Below are 26,650 nucleotides of genomic sequence, written 5' to 3'. Positions count from 1 at the left end.
CTGTAGCTTTGAAACCTGTCCTGGAACTTGTGCTATAACCCAGGCTGGCCTCAAACTCAGAGACCCGCCTGCCCCTGCCTCCTGAGTGCTGGGATTAAAGGCGTGCGCCACCAGCACCAGTGAAACAAGTACATCTTAAGAGAGTAAAATGGGATAGAGGAGAAGCGTGCAAAGCAGCCTGAAGTAGTCGTAGTGTCAGCCCGGTGTGCCCAGGCAGGCAGCGTGTGTGTCAGCTGCTGAGGAGGCTGTTCTTCCAGGCTCTACTGTGAAAGCCAGAAGGATCCCAAACGACGCTCCTGTCAGACCGCACTAGCAGAAATTCTGGACGTGTTGGTCCGTTCTTTTGCCCCAATTCTTCCTCACTTGGCAGAAGAGGTGTTCCAGCACATCCCCTATGTCAAAGGTAAGGACAGCTGCTCCCTTCATGGGAAGGGACAGGGCAGGGATTGGCCTGCAGTGCACCCACAGTGTCATTGTGATGAGATTCATTGGTCCTTTAGTCTGCTCTGTGCCTTCCTGCAGGAGTCAGGGCTGCCTCTCTGCTTTCTGAGATGTATTAAACACTTGACAATATTGAGAAATCACTTTTGATTAAATGTGTTTATAATGTTCCAAAGTGTATTTATAACTTTTTGTTTGTTTTTGAGATAATGTTTCTCTGTATAGTTCTGCTTGTCCTGGAACTCACTTTGCGGACCAGGCTGGTCTTGATATCAGAGATCTACCTGTCTCTGACTCCTAAGTACAGGAATTAAAGGTGTGAGCCACCTCGGCCTGGCTGTATTTTAAGCTGTATTCAAGCAAAATACAATGCTTTTTAGAGAATACTTTTATGTTAGGTGTAGAAGGAACCGCAGGCTATGTTCCTGCCGCACAGCTCCCTGCCACCTGGCTAGCTTTACACCCAAAATAACAACACACAAATTGTATTCTTTTAAACACTGCCTGGCCCATTATCTCTAGCCTCTTACTGGCTAACTCTCACATCTTGATTAACCCATTTCTAATAATCTGTGTAGCACCATGAGGTGGTGGCTTACCGGGAAAGATTCAGCATGTCTTACCTGGCAGTTGGCTCCATGGCGTCTGACCCAGAGAGGAGAGGCATGGCGACTGCCTCACTTCCCTCTTCCTGTCTACTCCACCCACCTAAGGGCTGGCCTATCAAATGGCCAAGGCAGTTTCTTTATTAACCAATGAAATCAACACAAAACAGAAGACCCTCCCACATTAGTTAGGTTTTTTTTTTTCCTCCTGGTTTTTTTGTTTTGTTTTGTTTTGTTTTTTTCTTTTTCGAGACAGGGTTTCTCTGTGGTTTTGGAGCCTGTCCTGGACCTAGCACTTGTAGACCAGGCTGGTCTCGAACTCACAGAGATCCGCCTGCCTCTGCCTCCCGAGTGCTGGGATTAAAGGCGTGCGCCACCACCACCTGGCTCCCTCCTGGTTTTATTTCCATAGAAAGCTAGAACTTATGGGGGTGTTGGGTGGAGTCATGAGGAACAAGTGTTCTTACTTCTGCTTTGAGACTTTTATGTTTATATATTTATAATGTGTACCTCTTACTTGTGGATCCTGAGAACAGCACACTTGTTCACTGGACTTCACATCCTGTGTAACAACCCTGTCTCATGAGTGAAATCTCCATTGGTCAAAGCTTATATGCTGTCTAGACTATTTATACCTTGGTTCACTTTCCTTTTTTTCTTTTTTAGAACCTAAGAGTGTTTTTCGCACTGGCTGGATTAACACAAGCTCTATCTGGAAGAAGCCAGGACTGGAGGAGGCAGTGGAGAGTGCGTGTGCCATGCGAGATTCCTTTCTGGGCAGCATCCCTGGCAAAAATGCTGCCGAGTATGAGGTTATCATCGTGATTGAGCCTGGGTTACTGTTTGAGATCATGGAGGTATGTGTAACGGATGGAGTTGTGTGAAATACGCCCTTCTGAAATGGTGGGAGCATTGAAACTTTACCTGAAATCTCTTTTTCTCAAATGTCTAAGACCTTGTATTAATCTAGAAACTCGATTTCAGTCTTGCAGCACTGAACTGTTCCTGCTCTGAACTTGGGACACATGCAGGGGCGATTTAGGTCAGTGCCAGACATGCTTGGCAGAAGTGTCAGATTACATGAAAGCCAGGAGTTTTACACTAAAGGCCTGGGCTTTTGAAAATTTTGTTTATCTGGGTCATGTTCCAAAAATGAGTTCTTGATGGACAGTGTTGTTGCACGCCTTTAATCCCAGCACTCAGGAGGCAGAGGCAGGCAGATCTTTGTGAGTTCAAGGCCAGCCTGGTCTATAGAGTGACTTCCAGAACAGCCAGGGCTGTCTCAAAAAACAAAAAGAACCAAAACTGAGTTCTCTTTAATTTCATGAGAACCAGGGACAGCAGATCACATTTCTCCAAACTTCCATCGTGTTTTAGTTTCCGCAGGTCCCATCAGAGTGTTCTCCTTGGGCCTCTTAGGGACTAATTGGTTAGGTGTAATGCACTGTCCTGAGCCTTGTGTCTAATTCAAATTCTTAAGAAAAGGACTGTCAGCCGGGCGATGGTGGCGCACGCCTTTAATCCCAGCACTTGGGAGGCAGAGGCAGGCGGATCTCTGTGAGTTCGAGACCAGCCTGGTCTACAGAGCTAGTTCCAGGACAGGCTCCAAAGCCACAGAGAAACCCTGTCTCGAAAAAACCAAAAAAAAAAAAAAAAAAAGACAAAAAAAGGACTGTCAGTGAATTTTTTTTTTTTTTTTTTTTTTTTTTAAGTTTTATTAGTATCAGTCTGGGGCTGGAAAGGTGGTTCAGCAGTTAAAAGCATTGCTAATCCAGTGGGGGACCTGGGTTCAGTTCCCAGCATCCACCTAGTGGCCCACATCTACATTTCAATAAAGTTTCAGGGGATCCAACACCCTCTTTTGGCCCTAGGTCTGCATGTAGTACATATATATACATGTACTAAAATACACAGCAACACTCATGCACATAAAATACCTTAAGTCTCTACAAATAAAAGGAACCATCTTATTTTGGTTGATAAACTCAATTTAAACATTTGAAGAATTGAGAGTTGAAGTCACAATTTATGACATTGTTGGCAATGGTAAGAATAGATGATGGCCATTGTGGTGTGCTACACAGCCTAGTTCTGGTTTGCTGTCTCCTGACAGCCTCCCATCTCTCCATCCCTGCATACACACCTGCTCATCATCCTGACAGCCGTCCCATCTCTCCATCCCTGCATACACACCTGCTCATCATCCTGACAGCCGTCCCATCTCTCCATCCCTGCATACACACATGCTCATCATCCTGACAGCCGTCCCATCTCTCCATCCCTGCATACACACATGCTCATCATCCTGACAGCCACCCACCTTCCTACCCCTGCATACACACCTGCTCATCATCCTGACAGCCGTCCCATCTCTCCATCCCTGCATACACACCTGCTCATCATCCTGACAGCCACCCCACCTTCCTACCCCTGCATACATGCATGCTCATCATCCTGACAGCCACCCCACCTTCCTACCCCTGTATACATGCATGCTCATGTGGCAAATTATGAGTCTCGTGTTCTTTCATTTTTAAAGGAATGTTTAAATTAATTCACAAACTCATCTTGAAGATCAAAATTACAAAGGAAAAAATATTGAAAGTGCTCATCAGCAGCCTGTCACCGTGGAAGGGCTGTAGTGTTCAGATGGCCGCCGTGCGGTGCACTGAAAGCAGGCCCTTGTTATCTACAGTATCTTAGCCCCTCCTAATAGAGGAACGAGGCTCTTAAAAAGATGGCAGAATTTTGGGTAACTTAATCTCTTACTCGTTGCAAACTAAATCTAATAAACACCATATAGATCTGGATTTGAGGGGAGCCATAGTTTTCAAAGTGAAGCAAAGTGTATACTCCAGTAAAACACTAAAGCTGATGGTGAGATGTCAATTGAACAGTGGTTTCACGTGCATTCCAGATGCTCCAAGCTGAGGAGACCTCAAGCACGTCTCAGCTGAATGAACTAATGATGGCCTCCCAGACAACACTGCTGGCTCAGGAGCCGCGGGAGAGAGCTGCGGATGGGATTGAGCTCACAGGAACATTCCTCATCAATCTAGAGGGTGAGAGCAGCGAGCAAGGACTGAAGCTGTTCCATGGCGCTGGCTTACTGTAATGACAGTCTGAGCCAGCTCTCGGGGCTCCAGGAATTGAAGTCAAGCCCCTAGGGAGAGTTCCTCCTCACCCACTGAGTCACCATTAGTCTTTTTCCTTCTTGTGTTGTCCTCTGATAGCCTAAAACTATCCAGATCCACCACCCTTCCTATGTGGATTCTAAAATTTCCTTTTATGAATATCCAAAATTAAAACACTGCTAGCCACTCTTACAGAGGGTTTGGTAAGATTTACTGGAGTGTCTATCACAGGACTGCACTGTCTACAGAGCTCCTTCACCTCGACTCCTCGTTGACTGGAATGGTGCATGGAGAGTGGTTTCTTCTGCGTTCCTGAAGTTCTAGTAGCATTGCCAGTCTCTATAACATGGCATTTTAACAGCTTTAGTTCCAGTGCTGAGGAGGCCTCACTCTGTGGGGACAAGGCTACATATATAGAGAGACTCTTAAAAAAAAAAAAAAAAGGCACGAAAGAAAATCTGAATCAGCTGTGTATGTAGGTCAAGAACAGGGCCAGCTCTAAGCAATGCAGGACTCTTGAGTTGGATGAGAAGCAGTTGGTCTGTCGTCTGTTCTTCGATCCTGTGTTATTGATAATTAATGTTATGGGGCAAAACCTGGGCAGTGCTAGAAAGGAGGGAGGGAAGAAAGCCTTGGGAAGGAGCGCGCGCTGAACCGCAGAGGAATGACAGTGCAAGCTGAATGTGTGCTTAATGAGATGCTCTGTGTATCTTTTCAAGGTGGCGACATTCGTGAGGAGTCTTCGTATAAAGTCATTGTCGTACCAACTGCCAAAGAAAAGTGCCCTCGATGTTGGAAGCACACCGCTGAGACTGCAGATACTCTCTGTCCTCGGTGTGCAGAGGTCATCGGTGCAAAATAACATTCTGATGTTATCAGCTCCCTGAGCAAGAACCCTCCTCAGTGCTGATTAGAACCCTAGAAAGAAATCCAAGGTTTAGGTAAGGACTGGAAGAGTAAATGGTAAAAGAAAAAGATAGGGGTAAAAGAATATTAAAGAGTATTTCCTGTAACTAAAAGATTTATATATATGCACATACATACACAAACATACATGGAAATACATATATGAAGACCATACATGTATACAGAGCAGACAGACACACACTCAACACTCATGATGGACTGAATATGGTTACTTTCAGTGTGGCCAAACAGAAATGTTTTATATTTTATTGAAACTTTTTTGACTCAGTATTTAAGTTCTATAATGTCTGAAAATAAAGGCATTCTGAGAAACTCCCAACTGGCGGTGGTGTAGAAGTTACGGATTATGAAGAGTGTGTAACTTTGCAGGGGAGTGGAAGCATCGTGTGCCCACACAAGGTGAAGGGGTCAGTTCATTCTGCACATTAGCAAACATCAAGTTTCTAAGGCAGCAGGATTTTGGAACATACTGCGAAGATCATCATCAAACTTATTCAAGAGGGGAAAAATCTTTGTCTTACATGTATGAATGTCGAGGAAATAACATAAAAGCTGAACATTTATTTCACTAATATACATAAGTTCACAATAATGAATAGACACAGAAAATAATGGTATGTACAAAATTCACTACTTACAATACATTGACAGTAGACAAATTATAGAGCATTTTGTGAGCAATCCAATACTGGATTGATCTTTCAAGGATGGCTAATCTAAGCAGAATCTAGCTGCCTCGTAAACCCATCCCTGTGAGATGAGAGGGCTTTCACTATTGCTGTAGTGCACTGTAAGAATACTTGTTTCTTCATGAAATGGACCATAGCAACTTCTAAGTGAGTGCTGTAATCAATGTAAGCTTATTGATACTAAGTCTTAGTTAGCTATGATTTTAAATCATAAGTAGTCATATTTTAAAAAGCTATTTAAGTGCAGCAGGCTTCACACCGTAGGTGACCTTTTATGTCTCTTGGCTAAAGTGGGAAGGAAGCATGGGAAGCCTGGTGCTATGTAACGTACTGCTGTATCTACATCATCCCGGCCCCTCCACGTCTATGTAACGTACTGCTGTATCTACATCATCCTGGCCCCTGCGCGTCTACATCTAAGCACAGCCTGGGTAGAGAAGTTAGGATTATCTCAACACTTTCATTAGCAGGGTAAAAAAGTGTGTAATTGTAAGGGAGAGAAGGGGGTATCTAGGGAAACACTACTGGTTAAGAGCATATGCCATGCCCTTGTTGCAGGGACACCAGTCCCGTTAGAACCTAATTCCTTTATTTGTGGCACTTTGTTGTTAGAGAATGGATACATAAATGTTAATTTTTCTTTATCAGGTTTATTTTAAAAGCCCTTAGTAAAGTAGAATATTTCACTGCCTTTATTAAACTCAGGATTTAATTTTTAAATTCTATGTGTATTACATTTTTTGGTGACAAATCTAACTTAAGAGACTTAAGTTGTGTTCTAATTCTCTTATGTGATCTACCAGAGTATATTTAGCCAATTTTATAATCAAAAAAATACAAGCTGTCCCCTGCCCAAAACAAGTAATGGGATTAGAGTAAAAGGACCATCAGCAGTGTCCACTCTCTCCAGAGTACTCAGGGCCCGGGAGAACGGGCCTCCTAGGTCTCTGGAAAGGGCGGTATCATGGCAGTCAAGCTGTGCTCACAGAGATCGCAGCACGCAGCTCCTCACAGCCACCTGGGCAACACCGAAACATTTCTCTTAGTGAAATCCGACAGCGTTAGTTTTAGCAGCCGCGATCTTAGATCTGACATTACTGGGTGCCCCTGAAGGACATTCTCAGCCTTCACAATGGTGGAATTGCCTTCTTCCCTCTATTGGAATGATTACTGTGACAGCTGCGACCCTGGCAGTCCAGAGATAGGCTCACCGCAGTAAGTACTTGCTTGTCTGCAGAGCCAAGCACTGGCCAGCCCGGGGTAGGTGGGTTTGACTCACACATCTGTTTAGCGCTTGGCCTGCTCTAGGCACTACAGGCTACAGAACTGGCTGCACTTTGTCCTCTCCACCCAGCTGTGAGGTAGGTTTGCTAAGGCTGTCACAGCACGAAGCATGTTCTTTGTCCTCCTAGGACAGGCAACATGACCACATCCCAGAAGCAGACATTTTGAACACTTGGAAGAAAAATAAAGTTGGACTTTAAATATTTTAGAATCTTTGCTTTGTTATTTCGTTTTTACATATAAGTCTTACAAGATAATACATTTTTTACAATTACCTGATGTGGATACAATTTTGGAACTTGACAAAATAAAGAGTAAATCTTGATTTACATTATAGTTGATTTTGATGCATTGTTCACTCTGGCAAGTACAGCAGGCCCGGGGTCCTTCTCGGATCTCAAAGCCATTTCTCCTCTGATGGCAGCAGCACCCCAGGACAGGAAGCAGTCGGCACCCAGAGCTCCCTGCCAGTGGCATCCTGGTGCAGGGCCAAACATAAGGACATCTCTGCATGTTCTAAAGGGCTGTGGGCTGAATCTCTGGCATGCTGATGGAAGCTGTTATGGACACTTCGTCCCCACAGGAGCTATGTGGACATGAACTGGAGCACTACAGTAAGAATGAAATCTGCAGATTATAATCAGTGACAATACAAAGTTTAACAATAAAGCTGCTTATCTGAATGAAAAAATAACAGTAAAGCATCTGTATTCATTATAGCCCAGTTAATGTATTTTATCTTCAGTCTCAACTGGAGAAAGGGAATTTAGCCAGGATTGCACTTTTTAAAAGTAATATATTTATTTATTATACAAAAAAACCCTCCAAAAAGTTCCAGATCTTGCTGTGTAAAGCGACATGCAGTGATTGATGTGGCTGCAGGACTTTGGACTACTGTCATAAAGTAGCCATGGCTTCCACAGCTTCGATAAGGTGTAAGGCGAGGCTGTACTGCCCGTGCTTCTCTGGCAGGAGCTCCATTACTTTGTGCACTAGTTTAGCTGTTGTGGCGATTGGCACATCAGTGTTCTGAAGATCCTGGGTGTTCTGCGAATGGGACACAAAACTCCTTTAGTTTCATGCCGTCAAACAATAATTGTGACTATCTTAAGCTTTATTATGAAAGTTCTCCCACTAAAGACATTTCTTGCTGTGAATTCACTGAAGGAAGGTCACCCATGAGGCCTTCTGCCCTGCACTCACCATTGCCTTCAGCCAGGTGCAAAGTGTGGGTGGGAGTCTGGCCAGCAGCTCCATGCCTTCTTTTGTCTGGGTGTGGAAAAGTGCATGCGCCAGCCTCTGCCCTGTCAACACGAGCAGCTGAGATGCCAGAACTTCTTTGTCATGAACTTGCAGAATGGCCTGAGGATGATCAGGAGAGAAATAATCCAGCAAGAGCTACTCAGCCTGTCCCCTGGAGGCTGTCAGTGGAGAGCTGTTTCAGCTCTCATAATGACCATGTGCAATCTTTGCTCCTCGGCTATTTTTTTGTTTGTTACCTAAGTTTTCAATTCAGTATGACAATATCTTATCTTTAAGTGAAAGGGATCATCCTAGCCTCACCTTCGTCACTCTTGCTGGCGAGTGGATGCCTACCACCGCCCTTACTCACTGCTGACAAGGCCTGGCAGACACACTGGCTTTCTAGCCTTGGACCTTGCCAAGCTGGATCCCATCTCAGGACCTTTGCACTCTGCTCTTCCATCTGAGGCACTGTTCCCTCAGCTCTTTGAGTGGCTAGTTGCCTCTTCCCCTTGAGAGGTCAGTTCAGCTGTCACTTTCTCCCATCCACTGAGGCTCCTATTAGCCTATGGCTCTGCTCACTTTTGTCGGTTGGTACAGAATTGTCCAGGCTTTTCTGCTCCTCCAGTTCCACAAGCAGCCTTACTCCTATATGAACCTGGCATCAGGCACAAGTCTGGCTACAGCTTTCTATTCTTTTGTTGTTTACTCTGAGACTGGGTCTCGTTCAGCCCAAGCTGGCCTACGTAGATAGGATGACCTTAATATTGTTATCCTGCCTCCACATCCCAAATGCATGCACCACTCTATCCAACTCTTAACATTCGTTTACTGCTTCCTTCAGCTGTCTGTTTTATAGCCTGAGCCCCAAGAATGACATCACAGGTCATTCTTACCTCCTCTCCTAAGAGGTCAGCGCCATAGTTGTACAGCTCTCCCACATAATGCCTTCGAATGACATCTTCGCTCACTTGAAGGTGATGAGCTAAGTCCACAGCCAGAACTGGCCAGTTGTGGTCTTCCCAATGAGTGGTTGCTGCCTCTTCGGAGGGCTCTTTGTCCTTGGTGACAGAATGCTGGGCCTGGACAGCTGCACTGACAACTTTCAGTAAGAACTTGAAGACAGGAAGCACAGCACTGCCTTGTCAGTACTTTTCATTTACAGCAACCCAGTGTCTGCTGTATAACCCGGTCGCCCGAGTGCAAGCCCAAGAGTTCATGTGAAGTGGAAGAAGTGACTGCACAGAGCTGCTGTCCTCCCCATACTCAGTGCTATGGAGTATGCCAGGCCACCCCCCCATACACACAACTTTGTGTCAACCAGAGATACCCCATTAAAATTAATTTTTAAAAAAATTTGTTTTTTTTGAGACAGGGTTTCTCTGTATGTCCTTGGCTCTCCTAGAGCTCATTCTATAGACCAGACTGGCCTCAAACTCAGAGATCTGCCTGCCTCTGCCTCCCAAGTGCTAGGATTAAAGGTGTACACCACCACCACCACATGGCCTTTTAATTTTTAAAGTTTGCCGGGCGGTGGTGGCGCACGCCTTTAATCCCAGCACTTGGGAGGCAGAGGCAGGCGGATCTCTGTGAGTTCGAGACCAGCCTGGTCTACAAGAGCTAGTTCCAGGACAGGCTCCAAAAACTACAGAGAAACCCTGTCTCGAAAAAAAAAAACAAAACAAAAAATAAATAAATAAATAATTTTTAAAGTTTGTGTGTGTTTATGTACATGCAACATGAGTGTGTGCACGCCACAGCAACAATGTGGAGGCGTCAACTCTCTCTGCCATGAGGGTCCTGGAGGTCCAACTAAGGTCACTAAGTGCCTTTGCCTGCTGGGCCATCCCACTGACTCTAAAGTTGCTTTGATAGCAGTAAAGGAACATATATTAAGGAAACTAGCTCTTGGTGTTTTTATAAAAGACAACTATACTTTGTGCTCTGTTATCTCCTCTAAGTAAGAACAGAATCCAGTATTTGACTTACCTGTTGTCTTACAGAAATGAAATTTGGATCCATTTCTCCACTAGGTAATAACTGAATTGAAGTTAAGTCTTTGAAAAATGCATTCTTTCCCTAAAAAGAGAAAGATCAAAAAACAAGAACAAAAAACACCTGGTGATTACGGACTAGTAGGGAGCATAAGGGAAAGATCTGAAACATGAAAGCACTTTAGCACGAGTAATTCATAGTTGATCTTCATGGTGTTCTCCTCCTCTAACTTGACACCTAGTGCTAGCACCTGAGCTACAGCAGCCTTTAAGGCCACCTCCACTCATCTAGCACTCCTTCCCTGGACTGTGGCCTGCTGACTGCCAGCAAACATGATTAGACAGGTGGCAGCCAGTCAGATTCCAGACTGGGCTCCAAACAACTGTTGCTTCTGCCTTGGTGTGCCGTTCACTCCCCGAGAGGTCCCAGTGGTCAAGTGAGTCATCCCACAGACACCGCTACATCATACTCCCCAGTCTAGGTGACCCTTTAGCTGAGACCTCCACGAAGCAACCTCAGTAGTATGTACTAGTGCACAAAGGGTGGCATTAATTACTCAAGCCAAGGAACTCAAGAGAAAGCAAACTGAAGTCATGACAACAAGGAGTGAGGGCCTCCAGATGAGTTCTAGGGCACTGAACAGGAGCACACTCATCAGATGTATGAGTGAGTCTGGTGTGTCTAGGGAGAATATGCAGAATGAGAAGGATGTCATGAGTAAATCAGAAGAATGGAACTAGGTAGGGGACAAGGAGCTGGGACTCAGGGGATCATATTCCACAAACCACTAAAGAACTGAAGATATACCATTCAGTAAGAACCCCATGTACCTGTTAGCCAACAACTCTGAAACCCTCTGGGGACTCACCTTGCTATCAAAAAGAGCGAGAGGCTTCACACTCTTAAGAGAAAAGCGCATGGCTGCATACAGGATGGAGCACAGGATGGAATGGTGCTCCACCAGTGGGTAGTGGATAGGCTTCTGCTCGAGGGCCAGTTCCACTATAGAGATGGGGCCCTCCACGGACAGCCAGGCATCCTCGGTGTCTAGGACTGGCATCTGCATTTCATCCCTGCTAATGTCAGCCTGTGGAAGTTGAGAATAGAAGACTGTGTCAGGAGTTGGAGAATAGGAACTACAAACGGCAATATCCCAAAGTGCAAACTAAGCCTGTATTCCCTATTTATAACAGAAACCACAAAAATACAATTCAGAGAGAGGGGGAAAGGGGGGGGAGAGAGAGGAAGAGAAAGAATATCACTTTTGAGGCTAAAGTCAAAATATACAATAATAATGTTGTACAATAAATATGGTAAACTTATCATGTCATTTAAGCTCGATGATTTTCAGATTATTTAATATCTAAAGAGACACTCGAATGAGGGTGTGTGGGGAGCACATGCTGTGTGTGTGTGTGTGTGTGTGTGTGTGTGTGTGTGGTCTCACTTCAAGGCCCTGGATGTCCTTCAATCTCAGTCCTTCTATCCCAGCCTCCTAAGAGGGGATTCCAGGCATGCCCCACCGTGCACACGCCTTTTACCTCCAGTGAAGTCTGAAGAAGATCCAGGCAGGATCCGAGGAAGGACGTCACTGCTGTGTCACTCATCCCCACATCCTGTTCTCAAAAAGGAACATTATGACCCCCATCAAAACTTGTGTACTATTAGAGAAACAAGAGACTTCAGCATGTCTACTTGCCTGCTTTTCTACACTGAATACAATCTGAAGTCATTAGATATTCTAAGTTCCTACCAGAGGGTTTTGTAGCATCGATCAATTTGATATTAGCCGTTAATGTGATACTAGTGACATTAGTGTTATTACTTTCAATCTTAATGTCTGGGATGAGTGTGTGCCTCAGTGGTTGGGCATATACTTAGCATATGTAAGACTCTGGATTCAATCTGTAGTACCACCAAAGGGCAGGGGGAGAGACTGTGCACAGTAACTACAGATCCTTCAATTTGCTAAAGCATTTGCTAGCCAACTAACCATGGGATATGGTAAGATACACAAACATGGTTCAACATGGAAGAAACAACCTAGGCTGCTGGTTTCATGGCATTTTGAAGGCACTGAACTGAATTACCTGAATAAAACTAGAATTCCCTATTTGACAACCAAATACCAAATTCACATTTTTAGCAAGAAATAGTTCCCATTGACCCCTCCTACAGGCCTGTGTGAGGAGTTACTGCATTTCTGGATAATCTTTTTAAAGCCAACAATCATTTCGATTCTTCACACCTTCAAAGTACATAACTCAGAGTGTGTGCGTGCGTATTTGCACACATACATTCTTAACCCTAGCCACACTGCCACTCTGGGAATAAGATTCCCCTGAGTTCGATTTATGTGTCTCACATTTCTGGAGATATGTAAGAAGAACATGTCACAGTTTGGAGGGAAACTACTGATCAGCAGTCGCAGTGTCCGTGATCAGAATCTCAACTGAGGTCAGTGGTTATTCAGTCTAGGTATAATCTGCCTGCAGGTGAGGTCAGATGTCTCTACTATGAGATGCTAGTGCAGAGTAGACCCAGCCAGAGATGGCTTCCAGTTCAGAGTCCAAAGCCAAACAAACCTTAAGACTTACACATGCTAGCTGCCAATCAAGACAGGGAAACTGAGGGACCACAGATCATAACTATTTCCTCAATGCAGTACTCTCTGTTTTTTGCTATCTCCACAGAGGTCAATCTCAACAGGGGAAATCAAAGTTCACTCATACAGTAAGATATGCAGAGTGCAGGTTTAACAGAGAGACTCACTCACCCTTCGGCATAACCTATCCTTTGGAGACTTCCCAACCTGAAACAGACAAAGTATAATAGTTAACAATTTAAACTAAAAGGCATTGGAACAGTACAGAAAATAAAAAGCAACCAGCAACCAGAATTACAGCTATCAATATACATGCCAGTAATTAACTATTGGCAGGCTACCAACAATTGTGGTAGATATATACATACACAAAAAATATCACACAGAGCTCACAAATAATTATTTCAAAAGCAAATTCTTGGGCTGGGGAGATGGCTCAGCAATTAAGAGCACTTGCCACTTTTACAGAGGACCTAGGTTCAATTCCCTGCACCCATATGGTAGCTTACAACCATCTGTAAACCCAGTTTACAGATGACAAGACAGAGAAGAGCTGAAGGAAGGCGGCAGGAGACAGAAGCCTGGTAAAAATCCAGCTCTCTGCTCGTACAGCCAAGTAACTGTGTTATCTGAATCTTCCTAGTAAACAACACCCGAGAGCCTTGTTGGCCGGTAAAGCGAGTGCTGCACAGCAGTGGACAGCCATGCTCATTGCTGCTCTAGTAAAACAGCCAGGAAATGCAAACAACTTAAGTGTCCTACAACCAATTAATAGACAAGGAAAGATTAGTACATACACAATATGGATACTAGCCAGTTGTAAAGAAAAATGAAATCATGAACTTTGCAAGTAAACGGATGCAACTAGAAGAGATACTGAGTGAGGTAACCCAGACTCAGAGAGACAAATGTTGTGTTCTCTCATCTGAACTCCAAATCTTGAGTAGCTGCAGAAATCAGGAAAATAAAAATGGACCATTGGGGCTGGTGGGAAGCCAAGGGGTAATAGAGAGGCCAGATGGGAAAAACAGGGTGGTTCCAATTTGGGAGCAAGGAAGAGAGATAGAGAAGAAAGAGGGGAGAGCAAAACAACAGTTAATGTGTCTGAAAAGGTGATAAGGAATCATACTATTAACTGTCTACCTAAAAATACCTGTAATACACATAAATATATGTGTGTATGCATGTATGATATAGATGTGTATATATAGTATATAATATATAGCACATTGTGTGTGTATATATGCATATATATGTGTGTATGTGTGGAGAGAGATTGAGAATTAAGATCCCACCTGGGCTGACAAAGTTCCCTCCCTCCCCAAGAGCAATACACTATCTAATGAAAACCTCAACAGTAGGCATGAGAAGCCCTCTTTTGAGTTGTTGGTCAGGGTTGTCCAGGAGACTTCCAACACTCTAAGTTTGGTTGCTCCCCAGGGGTGGAAGGTAAGTCCCTATTGCTGATACCACACACTTCAGAAACGGCACAGAGGTTCCTAAGCTGGAACTGATCTGAATGAACAGAAGGCACCATGCAAGCTTCCAAAGGAGGGAAACACCTAATAAGCCTACCCAGCTGTGATGCCTATGAACCACAGTAACAACAGGTGAGGCACCATAGCCCCGAGGGTGCATGAGTGGCCCACGTATCTGGCAGTAACCAACAGCTCTCTAATTGGACTGAAGGTCCACTTGACAAATCCTTTTGGTACTGGAAACCTAGCCAACTACCTGGAGATGGTAAAGTCATGGATCTCAGAGGAGACCCTACAATGAATACTTTACTAACCCAGCATAATCTCTAAGTGCATTCTAAATGTTTATCCTTGTACCCACAGACAAGCTAGTTCTTTCCATTCGAGGACACTTCTCTGTGCAACAGACAGAGCCCACTACAGAAAACTACATCCAGTCAAATGCAGAGCTCAGTCACCTGAGGCTCAGAGACCACTGCACAAGAGAGAGCTGCAAGACTGTGAGAGACGGGAAAAGGGAGTTTGCTGCGAGTGTTTCTCCTAGAAACATCAGAAAAGCTACGCCCATGAAGTCTCGCCAGCACTGCTGTCTAAACACGAGCTGAACAAGGGCGTCACAATCAACACGAACAAAGAGCTATGGGCAACTAAAGAATAATAAGAGTGGGAGAAGTGGCTTCCCCAGAAAAGAGCACACCAATTGGTTATCCAATACCAAATAGTCAGCTCTGAAAACATATACATACAACAATGACATTATATGGTCTGAGCAGGTTGGACTCATATGTTTATATGTGTATATATGTAACAATGATCAAAGAAAAAGTGGTCATGAATTTGAAAGACACTGAGGATGTGTGTGCATGGGAGGAGCTGGAAGGAAAAAAAGAAAGGGGGTTAATGATGTAATTTTCTTATAATCTCAAATATATACATGTACACACACACAATGCTAGCCCTCAGAAGTACATTTAAGCCAGCAAAACTAAACCACGCTATCAGACAACCAGAAACAGTCTGTCAACTGTCCACACACCCCAGTGTGAACAATCTTTCTAATATCGATAAATTAAGGGAATTAGTTAAGAAGTATGAGACAATTAACATCACCTCACCTTATCCATCAAGTAGGTGGCAGCAGAAAACCTTTTAACTAAGAATGTATTCCACATCATCAATGCGATACCTAGACAGCAAATGAAACAAGAGCAGAGTGCTACAGATGCAACTTCATCAGACATCTAACTCTCGTCCCCAAGTTTATTTACATATTACTTCTTGCATCTTATACAGAATTTTCATTTTTAATAAAAGAATAAGTGAACAAAGGAGTATAGCTTTAAGCATAAGTATAAAACTTGTATTACAAGGAAAAAAATAGCATCATCATCATAACATCACACAGCTGCCAGAAAGGCTTTGAAGGTTTGATTGCTTGCTTTGCTGTGCGTGGGGGGGGGGGGGGGGGTTGTGCAGGGGGCTGTGCTGGGGTGGGACATGGGGCCTAGCACATGCTCAGCTACTGCTACGGATTAGCACTCCTGGCTCTCAAGCTTTGGTGAGAGTCTGAAACAAAGGGAGCACACACTGGCTGAGACACTGATGTGGAAACGTCTGTTAGCATGATACCCGCTGGTCTCCCAGCACATCTCAGAAACTCATCATTAAAGACAGGCATACATTACTGAGGACAGCTTCATTCTTATGTAAAAACATTAAAATAACGAAATATTAAAAGTACAACAAGGTAGCCAGATGTGGTGGCTATGCCTGTAATGCCAGCCTTTGTGAGGGTCAAGAGCTCAAGGGTGGCCTGGGCAACAAGAGGCCTTACTGCACGAGAAAAACAAACACCCACTCCCCAAAAGACAAAAAAGTACTTTAAAACATTAAAAATATTTAAAGAACTCAACTGAGCAAACAAGAACAAAACCTGAGCATTTCTTTACATAGCAAAGCAGCTGGCAACCAGCAGTAGTGCTCCCCAGTCCTGGAAGGAAGCAGCTACAAGGGCTGCTAGGGCAAGAGCCAGGCGCTGGTGGAGGATGTCAGCTGGACAATTCATGTCCTATCGTGGCAGGGGCTCCATGAGTCCATGAGGGCTTAACATCTGCTACTCACCATTTTGAACATGTGCATTAAGAATGTGCTTCAAGTGTTCTATGGACCTAACCAGAAAGCGTGCTTCCTTAGACAGGAGAGAGAGAGAAAAAAAAGATAAAGGTTATTTGACATCAATGAAAACCTTTTAAGATTTACTTATTTATGTGTGTGTCTGTGGCGAGTGAATGCTGTGTGTGAGAGGACGCCTGCAGAGCTGGAGGAGGACATCAGATCCCCTGATGCTACAGTTACAGGCACGAGTGAGCATCCAGACTAGTGTGCTGAGAACTAAACTCAGATCCTCTGAAGGAAGCAACCTTAGCCACCAAGCCACCCCTTCAGCCCCCACTGAGACGTCTTACTAAATTTTCTGCACAAATCTACTTAAGAATTTGGCAAAGGGGCTAGAGAGATGGTTCAGTGGTTAAGAGCACTGTTGCTCTTGCAGAGGACCCACAGGATGGCAGACAATTATCTATACTAATCTCCGAGGGTACTGGGCACACATTTAGTACACAGACATACATGAAGGAAGAGGAAGAGGAGGAGAAGGAAGAAGCAGCAGCACCATTATCACAGTCAAAGCAGCAGCCGCTGGGTATAGTGGTGCACACCTTTAATCCTAGAACTCAGGAGGCAGAGGCAGGTGGATTTCTGTGAGTTTGAAGCCAGCCTGGTCTACACAGTGAGTTGCAGGACAGCCAGGGCTACACAGTTAGACCCTGCTTCAAAAACAAACAAGTAAGCAAACAAAAAGAAATTGATAGAAGCAGAAAGACCATATATTCTAGACCACAAAAGCTAAAAATGAAATTCCAGGCTAAGCTATATAGCTAAACCCTGATTCAAACAAACAAACAAGGAGGGAAAAGAAAATAAAACCCAAAGATATCTGTGAATTAGGTAAAAAATAACTTCTGATAAGATAACTTTAATCATTTCATTATCTAATTAATGATTAATTTCTAGATACACCCCAGGTCATGCTGACAGGGAGATTCACGTTCTCTGCAGTCTCTATACCACACACGTGTTCTCTACATGCAATACTTACTTGAATTTCACAGGCATGAAAACTTAGATTCTTTTTGCAAACAACCATTATGCAACAAATTTGGAGCAGCTACTATGCATGAAACCTATTTAAAGTCCCAGGAAAACCACACTGAGCAAAATGGACCCAAATCCTGGTCTTCACTGAGGGTAGAGTCTAGTGAGGGAGCTAAGCAATATGAAAGCGAGCACATCAGAGTGTCAGGAGTATACGGTAAGGAGAGAAGAATTAGAGCAAGGGACCAGGAAATGTCAGAGGGAAGGCTTAAAAGCCATCTGTGTTATCACAAAGGCTGATATCCTCAAATTCACATATTAGCATGTAATGCTCACAAAATCATCCGGATTTTGGCTAAAACCGCTTGAAGCCCCCATCACTACTGTCCCACACATGTTGATATTGCAAAGTCTCCAAATATAATTCAATTTAAAATTAAAGGTAGATGTAGGTGTAGTGTTGAAGTTGGGATGGAGTGTGATGTGTTAAGTTAACAAGAAAACCACACAAACAAGACAGCCATTATTCAAACCATCCTAGGAGGGGCCAATGATTACACTAATGGGGCCACTTTCTCTACTCCTCAAGATGACTGCTACCGTAGAATATTCTCATTTAGGAAGAAATTTTGACAATGGGCTCAGGGATGTTTCCCAAGGTCATGCCAGCTGTGTGCTGTAACTAGGATTAGCCGGAAGGATTGGCAACAGGGCACAAAGGCAATTGAGCCAATTCTGTGAGCAGAACCAGATGCTGTAATGTTCCCTTCCTCTTTCTCTTAGCACAGGACTGTACTGCCTGCCCCCAGTCGGGCCGGGAACACGGGCTCTCTCCTTACCTGAAGCTGTGTGCTTTATCCTTGTCCTCAGTGAGCTCTAACAAGTACAGTTTTGATTTCCTCCTGCATTTCTGAGTGAAATGGCACCAGCCTAACACTATGTGCCATTTTGGTAAAGTCAAAGTCAAGGTCCTAATGGCAGCTTCGTGTCTGATGGCTGTAGTGTCTATGGTTACCACTTTCCTTACATTTGGATAAGAATGATAACCCAGGAACAGCTCTACTATGTACATTGCCAACTCGTGTCAAAGATTAGCCTTGCAGGCCTCTCAGCTCGCCGACAAGGCCTCATTTCCCACACCCTTAGGGACACAATCTTTCCATGGGCACTTAGGTCTGGAAGTACCCTCAGAGTGGCTCCAAGCTTGGCTTTGGATCCCAACTCAACGGCTGATGTACAATTGCCCACCACTCCAGCCATTTAAGGAAGGCATCAATCCTTCAGGCTCGACACCAAGATGAAACAAGACATGAGAGCATCTTGTAGCTATTTCCTTTGCCACCTTCACTCAAGCCTCCCTCAGAAGGATTCTTGTAAATGACTCCTCTGGAATCCAAATTTTTTCTTTGAGGTCTTTATCTCGGGCTGCATTCAAAGGTGAACTGACTCACACTGCTACAATAGGACATCGTTCCTGCCCCTAATAAAGGCTCTTTAATATGTAATGGTGTTATGTATTAAGAGAATACACTAAGAGTGATTTAAATAATAGACTTGTCCTTGCTAACTTAGCCAAACCCCGGTGCCAGGATGGGAATGCTGTTCATATTCCTCCATCACCTTCTCGCTGAGTCCCCACAGCAAAGTACTATTATGGCCAGTCTTCAACCATGTTTCTAGTCAATGAAAAAGGGAAGGCTAAAACTAGAATGAGGATCAAACTCCTAGAATCTGAATGAAGGAGCACTGAGGTCACTTCAGAACACCGCTGGCCACTGACTGCTGTGCACATTGCTCACTACTCAGGAAAGTCACGAGTTCAATGCTAGTAAAGGTAACTTAACAAGATCCTGTCTCCAGGAAGTAAGTTTAAAGGGGCTGAGGCTATAGCTCAGCGTTCGGGTGCTTGCCTAGCAAACATGAAGCTATAGGTTCAACACTTAGTACCACCACACACATACATACAAGGCAATGTGTGAAAAGCACTAGCACAGCTACTAGTACAGGCACAAGGTAAAAGCAAATGTTTAGTGAGCTCCAGGACAAGCCTGGCCCGGGTACATGTGTGCAGACACAATCAGAAGATGGAGAGCGACACACCTCTGGGTCTTTATTCCACTGAACAACATACTCCCAGCAGCAATGTGCATGCAGCACGTCAAGCTCAAGGCTACACGGGAACTGCTCATAGGCTAAACGCAGCAAATCTGAAAGACACAGAGGGTAACAGCATCGTCAATAACAAGAACGTGGCTACGTCACTCCACCCCGAATCTCGTAATGCTCATTATTTGGGTGTCACCTGGTATGGCTCCTAGGTCTATCTGCACCTCTGGCACCTCAAGGAAACTTCGCGCAATACCTTCTTTGGGTTCATCTGGGTTTTCTGAATCTCTTCCTTGGTTGGCACATTTCAACAATTCAGGGCTGAGGTCCTGTTTAAATATCCACTTGGCTACACTGTCTGCAACACCACCTACAGGTATAAGATAAGAAAGAAAACGAAATCTGGTAAAATCTGAGTAGCAATGTATTAAATGGAGCCAAATACAGAGTATGCTGGATATTCCCTCAAGACCAGAGATACACACCACAGTCAGCTGTGAATCAACCGAAGCTGATACCGAAGAGCATGAGACTCACAGCAGTGTTATACACATCATCCAACTTGGGAGGGCAAGCAAGACAGCTGCTATCTGGGGGCACACTTCTACATGGAGAACAATCTTAAATAAATATAATGAACATGTGCCAATACTAAATGCTGTACACTTGCCAGGTCCATAAATTCAAATATAGTATACCAGACACAGATGAGGAAATTCCTATTTTTTTTTTAAAAGAATTCTTTTTTCTTTATTTTTTGGGTTTAAAAAGAATCTTACATCAGGCTGGCTTCAAACCCATCATGTAGCTAAGGATGGACCTTGAACTTCTGATGCTATTACTCCACCTCTAAGGTGATGGGACAAGTATATGCCAGCACACCTAGTTACAAGGTGCTGGGATTAAGCCCAGGACTGTGCATGCCAGACAATCGCTCTTTCAATGGAACTAATGCCTACCCCCACATGACTTAAATGCAAATGTGTCTGTACATGTGTACACAAACACACATGGCATCAGGAGGATGGTGGTGTCCTGCTGTTACTCTGACTCAATCACTTGAGACGGTCTCTCACTCTGTCTGCCTGCCCCACAGTGCTGTGGTTAAAATGTGCACAGCCACGCTTGGCTTTTCAAGTGAGTTCTGAGGATCTGCACTCAGGGACTCATGGTTGGCAGCAAGCACTCTTACATAGAGTCCTGCCAAAGTGATCCCAGCCACCCCAGATCACATCTAGTGTACACCTAATGTTGCTAGATAAAATATCTATGGGCAAAATTTAGTCATAATTCACATTTTACTCAGCGAGAGAATACAAAAAATTTTAAGTGCCAGCTGAAAATATCAAGATGTGAAAAATTCTGTTTATCACCTAGAATAAAGTACACTTTTAAAAATGGTATACACTAGGGGGGCCGGAGAGATGGCTCAATGGTTAAGAGCATTGCCTCCTCTTCCAAAGGTCCTGAGTTCAATTCCCGGCAACCACATGGTGGCTCACAACCATCTGTAATGAGGTCTGGTGCCCTCTTCTGGCCTGCAGACATACGCACAGACAGAATATTGTATAAATAATAAATAAATACATATTTTTAAAAAAATGGTATACACTAACTTTTACCCTAAACTTTCTATCTTTGGGGGTAGGGAGCAGGTGTGAGTAATGCCCACGAGGGCCAGTTTGAAATTTATTAGCTCAAATGTTCATTCCCCCATCTGCTTCCAGAATAACTGGGACTAACATGTATGCCACCATGTCTGGCTTACCTCTTATTTTGATTCAAACAGTTTCCCATAAAAATGCTTTATAGTAAACTCACCATCATCTGTGAACAGGGTGCTGAGAGACTGAACTTCATCTCTGGCTTCTGAACTATCTTAAAGTGTTGCTCTAGAACTATACCCCTGCCTGCATTTCTTAGGGTAATATTGCAATGGTATACCTCAACATCGTTAGGGGACAATACGGTATAGAGGAAATTTACAATTTTAAAAAAAATCACAAATCTTATAAAGAATGAGAAAGCAAGATACAAAGTAAACATCTATAAATACTTATAGGGCTGGGGAGATCTCAGGGTTTGATAAGTACTTCACAATTATGAGGCCCAGAGTACAGAGCTCATTGCCCATGTAACAAGAGAAGCAGACAGTACACCCCTGTAAGCCCATCTCTAAGGTCGGCAGAGACTGAAGGATCCCTGGCTCTTCCTGCCTTCCAACCTAACCTAGAAAATTTGAACCCCAGGCTTGGAAAGAGATCCTGCCACAAAGGAATAGAAGGACCCTGATAGAGGACACCTGACACCCTCTTCCGGCCTCCATGCACACACAAAGTCCATGTACCAGTACACGCATGCATGCACACACACACATGCATTAAATAAACAAAATGTAAAGATCTGGAAGCATTTGAGATAATATTCCGATATCAAGTGCCTAACAGGGCCTCTGGTAAGGAGAATGGGCTGTTCTCAGAGACAACTGAAACAAAGGTTCTTCTGCCCCGAAACCAGAACGGCTGTAGGTCAATAGAAAGTAATGCATCAGAGACGAGGACAATGCTGAATGCTCTCGCTTACATGTGGAAACTACAGTGACTCTCATAGGAGGAGAGGGTGGAAGAACAATGAGCAGAGGCCAGGGAGAATGCAGGGAGAAGGAAGGAGAGAGGATGGTAGGTACTAGGGTGCCTCTGGACAGGTGAGTAACTTCTGGTCCCCAGTGCAGCAGGGACACTAATTGAACATTCAAAACAGGTATCAGAGAGGACTCTGAGTGCTTCTGACACAAAACAGTGGCAAATAGCTACATAATGGATAAGAACTAATGATGCATAAACGTATTAAAATGTCACACTGTATCTCATAAATACACATGACTACTATGTGGCACATAAAACATGCACTTCAGGGAAACTTAGAAACACAAAGGGGAACAAAGAGAGGAAGGGATGACACTATTAGCTCTAAGGAGATCAGGAGAGGAGGAGAAGGCTGTTGGGAATGGTCTCCTGGAGGACACTCTGACCATGAGCAAGACTCAAGTGTCCACGAGTGGGTGAGGTGGGACCTGGGAGCAGGATGGGAGTCTCATAAATATGTCACTTCATGAACAAGTGAATATGTACTCAGAATCATGTCTGTGCGCACGCAAACAGTCATGGCTTCAGCTCACCTTTTCCTCCTTCTAACAGTTTCTTCACCGAAAGCCTTGGAAGTGGCTCTGTCTGTGGAGATGACACCTTGGCAGCTGGAGGACTGGCCTTGCTGTGGAGCAGGGTCTGGAGGATGAGGCAATCTTCCAGCTGCTTCAGCAGGAGCTTCCAGTACTCGGTGTCAAGAGAAAGGGCTTCCCAGGAGTCTGTGAGGGCTTCTGCATCAGCACCCAAAGCTGTCTGGGAAAACTGAGAAAAACTATCCTGCTTACACTTTGGGCAATACATTTGTTTTCATTCCATTTTCTGGGGATCAAACCCATTCCCTTACATATGCTGGGCAAGTGCTCTAATACTGAGCCACACCCCAGTTGCCTGACAAAGACTTTGAATAGCATTAACTTAAATGAAAGCAACAGAGACGTAATTTTACAGATTTAATACTTGACTGGAGGAGCTGGATACTCGGAACATTTAGAAGAGGTCCTGTGGTAATGAGTCAGGCTCAGTCGGTGTGCATCTTAAAGAGTCTTCTGGTCTCTGAGAAGCAAGGGCTGCTCGGCTTAGGACGTTGACAGAATGTACCAGCTAACTCCATCACTGTAAACACCTCAATCTGGCACACTTTGCCCATAACTCCCAGCACTGACAATGTCTATAGTAAGCCACTACAGATCCACTCAGGTGTCTGGTAAAGTCATCCATGTGACTCAGTGCTGCGTGTGCGAGAGGAGGACGGAGACAATCATAGGACGGCAAAACCTGAATACACCCAAGAAGCGATCCAGTGTGCCCCGAGCTCTTCGTGAGGAATGCGTCACCGTCCATTACCTGTTATTTCAAGTTCCTCACACATCCCACATTCTAGATGCTCCGGGGCACTGCAAGTTATCTACCCAAACATGGAAAACCCCCATCAGCCAACAGAGTGCCTCCACAAGCTGCCCACTCACTCTCTTATCTGTAGAATTGCTGGACATCTGGGCAGCAACAGAATGCCCAACGTGCGCAGACAGCAGGGCAGCTCCGTTGTTCTCCGACTGAATACAGGCCATGCGCATCTGCTGCCACCAAGGGGACACAGACTGAGAATCCCATGTCTCATCAATGGCCACTGCACAGACAAGAAGAAAAGCAGAAGGTAAAAATCTTACCCTGTCTGTTTGGGGGTGTAGTTCATGGGTTTCATCTTTTACGTTTAAACTAAATCTGTCAAAGATGCACCTGCATATTTTTAAATGCACTAGAAAATTAATATCATGTGCCAACTGGGTTTTTATCACAAGCTAGAGTCATCTGAGAGAAAGGAGCTCAGCCTGTAGGCAAGCCTGTACAGCATTTTTGTGATTAGTGGTTGATGGCAGAGGACCCAGCACACTGAGGGTGGGGCTACCCCTAGGTAGGTGGTCCTGAGTTGTATAAGAAAGCAGGGTGAGTGAGCATGAAGAGCAAGCCGGCAGGCTACACTCCTCCAGTCTCTGCTTCAGTTCTGTCTTCCAGGAATGGAAGTTCACTGACCTCCTCAGTGACACCTGGAATTAGAAGAAAAAATAAACCCTTTCCTTCTCAAGTTGCTTCTGATCATTGTCTTTATCACAGCAATAAAAACCCCAAGACACTGCAACTGATTTTATTTAGAACATTTATCTTCCATTCCTTTATATTGTTTGTCATTTATATTGATTTCTTGAATCAATACCAAACGCTTGGATTGTTTGTTTGTTTGTTTTGTTTTTTGTGGGGAGGGGGAGAGGGTGGTTGTTGTTATTGTTTTGTTATTTGTTATTGTATCTCTGTGTAACAGCTCTGACTGTCCTGGAACTCACTCTGTAGATTAGGCTGGCCTTGAATTCAGAGATCTGTCTGCCTCTGCCTCCTGAGTGCTGGGATTAAAGGTATGTGTCACCACTGCCAGGCCCCAAATTCTTATTTGAAGTATTTTCATCATTACTAAAAAGGAATAATGGGGAAGATATATACTTTTAGAGAACATTTTTATTGTTTTCTTTATATGTATGGGTTTTTTGTTTGCATGTATATCTGTGTACCACATGTATGTCTGGAGCCCACAGAAGCCACAAGAGGGCAATAGGTCCCCCTGGAAGTGGAGTTACAGACAGTTGTGAGCCACCATGTGGGTGCTGGGAATGAACCTAGCTCCTCTAGAAGAGCAATGAGTGGCCGGGCGGTGGTGGCGCACGCCTTTAATCCCAGCACTCGGGAGGCAGAGACAGGCGGATCTCTGTGAGTTCAAGGCCAGCCCGGTCTACAAGAGCTAGTTCCAGGACAGGAACCAAAAAGCTACAGAGAAACCCTGTCTCAAAAATCCAAAAAAAAAAACAAAAAAAACAAAAACAAAAAAAAAAACATGAAGACACTTTTCCTACCAAAATATTATTTCTACCAAAGACCATTTCCCAATGAAGTTACATCTTCTGATAGCAGAATTCCACTGTCCTGTATGAAAGAACATCACAAGTGCACAGCAAGTTTCTGACCAGTGCACGAAGACTTCACAGCAATACTGCCACAGAGCCAAGGATGCAAACCCAGGCCTCGTCTGTACAAAGGATCCTCCTAGCTTCACAGCCACTGAAACCTTTTCTACATTGTAGTCTGCCTTTGTGTGGTATTTCAAACACAGTGTTTTGTTTCAGAGCCTTGACATGGAAACCCTGAGAACACAGGCCCATGAAACGCACCGTAACCTACCTTTCATCTTGCTCAGTAGGGACAGCATGGTATGAAGACAGCAGACAGACTGTGGTTTGTCCAAAATATCTTTTTCCTTCGAAAGCCAAACACTTAGGAGCAGAGACTAAAATAAAATAAAAATATAGTTCAGCCTAAATAATCTTTAACAAAGGGGAGATTTTACAGTTTCCTACCGTGTGCATGTGTACATGCTGATGTAGCTATCTGGCTGGGTGTTTGCTCTATCATGCAATGTGGGATCACACTGACTACACTGTCTACCTAAGAGATTCTCAACATCTGCTGGGCACCTGACTCCCACCCCCACCTCCTCTTAGGTTACATATTCTGTCTTCCAATCTAAGCCACAGTAAAGGAGAACACTGCCAGGAAGGACACCAGTATGACATTCGCCTGCAGAGTAAAGTGCTAGACACAGGTACTGAAAAGAGACATAGGGAGGGCTTTGTTGCTCTTGCTTTGGCCAAAGACACAGGGACACGGTGGAGGGGAACAAGTATAAGCCACCAAATTCCTATTCTAGAATTCCTAACAAGTTCTGAAATACACACTGTAAACAAAACCACTTTAAGATTTGTGCAGCTTATTTGATGAAAATTTGAAGAGAACAGTGTCACCTCTGTGAGTGCTGGTCTAGCAGAGCGTCACCTCTGTGAGTGCTGGTCTAGCAGAGCGTCACCTCTGTGACTGCTGGTCTAGCAGAGCGTCACCTCTGTGAGTGCTGGTCTAGCAGAGCGTCACCTCTGTGAGTGCTGGTCTAGCAGAGCGTCACCTCTGTGAGTGCTGGTCTAGCAGAGCGTCACCTCTGTGACTGCTGGTCTAGCAGAGCGTCACCTCTGTGACTGCTGGTCTAGCAGAGCGTCACCTCTGTGAGTGCTGGTCTAGCAGAGCGTCACCTCTGTGAGTGCTGGTCTAGCAGAGCGTCACCTCTGTGACTGCTGGTCTAGCAGAGCGTCACCTCTGTGACTGCTGGTTTCTATGCAGAACCTTGGCTACTTATAAAATTGCAGTAGGTTGCCGGGCGGTGGTGAAGTTTGTTTTTAAAGATCTCTTTCTTTCTAATGTAACAACCGATGAACAAAATCTACTGTAAATGCATTCACCTGTTAAGTTATATA

General features: G+C 44.3%; 2 protein-coding genes across 3 annotated transcripts in view; one reads left to right on the top strand and one right to left on the bottom strand.

The window, feature by feature from the left end:
* Positions 1-5,507, top strand: part of Iars2 (isoleucyl-tRNA synthetase 2, mitochondrial) — a 43,791-nt gene extending 38,284 nt beyond the window's left edge. Inside the window, exons 20-23 of the mRNA XM_057770365.1 lie at positions 258-403; positions 1,713-1,903; positions 3,964-4,108; positions 4,900-5,507. Coding sequence (XP_057626348.1) covers positions 258-403; positions 1,713-1,903; positions 3,964-4,108; positions 4,900-5,042 — 625 coding nt within the window. The 3' untranslated portion in view covers positions 5,043-5,507. The remainder of the gene's footprint in view (positions 1-257; positions 404-1,712; positions 1,904-3,963; positions 4,109-4,899) is intronic.
* A 146-nt stretch (positions 5,508-5,653) lies between these two features.
* Positions 5,654-26,650, bottom strand: part of Rab3gap2 (RAB3 GTPase activating non-catalytic protein subunit 2) — an 81,940-nt gene continuing 60,943 nt past the window's right edge. The window contains exons 22-35 of one of the 2 annotated variants that reach the window (XM_057770362.1): positions 25,530-25,635; positions 23,771-23,931; positions 22,838-23,066; positions 19,856-20,029; positions 19,654-19,760; positions 16,522-16,588; positions 15,516-15,586; positions 13,094-13,129; positions 11,859-11,933; positions 11,186-11,404; positions 10,312-10,401; positions 9,219-9,437; positions 8,284-8,442; positions 5,654-8,127 (exon numbers count right to left, since the gene is read on the bottom strand). In XM_057770362.1, coding sequence (XP_057626345.1) covers positions 7,978-8,127; positions 8,284-8,442; positions 9,219-9,437; positions 10,312-10,401; positions 11,186-11,404; positions 11,859-11,933; positions 13,094-13,129; positions 15,516-15,586; positions 16,522-16,588; positions 19,654-19,760; positions 19,856-20,029; positions 22,838-23,066; positions 23,771-23,931; positions 25,530-25,635 — 1,863 coding nt within the window. In that variant the 3' untranslated portion in view covers positions 5,654-7,977. The remainder of the gene's footprint in view (positions 8,128-8,283; positions 8,443-9,218; positions 9,438-10,311; positions 10,402-11,185; positions 11,405-11,858; positions 11,934-13,093; positions 13,130-15,515; positions 15,587-16,521; positions 16,589-19,653; positions 19,761-19,855; positions 20,030-22,837; positions 23,067-23,770; positions 23,932-25,529; positions 25,636-26,650) is intronic. The other variant, XM_057770364.1, reaches the window with a different exon arrangement.

This window comes from Chionomys nivalis, chromosome 5, assembly GCF_950005125.1.
Source record: "Chionomys nivalis chromosome 5, mChiNiv1.1, whole genome shotgun sequence".
Lineage (NCBI taxonomy): Eukaryota > Metazoa > Chordata > Mammalia > Rodentia > Cricetidae > Chionomys > Chionomys nivalis.
Note: the sequence above shows the minus strand (reverse complement) of the source record. Positions and strands in the feature narration are given on the sequence as shown.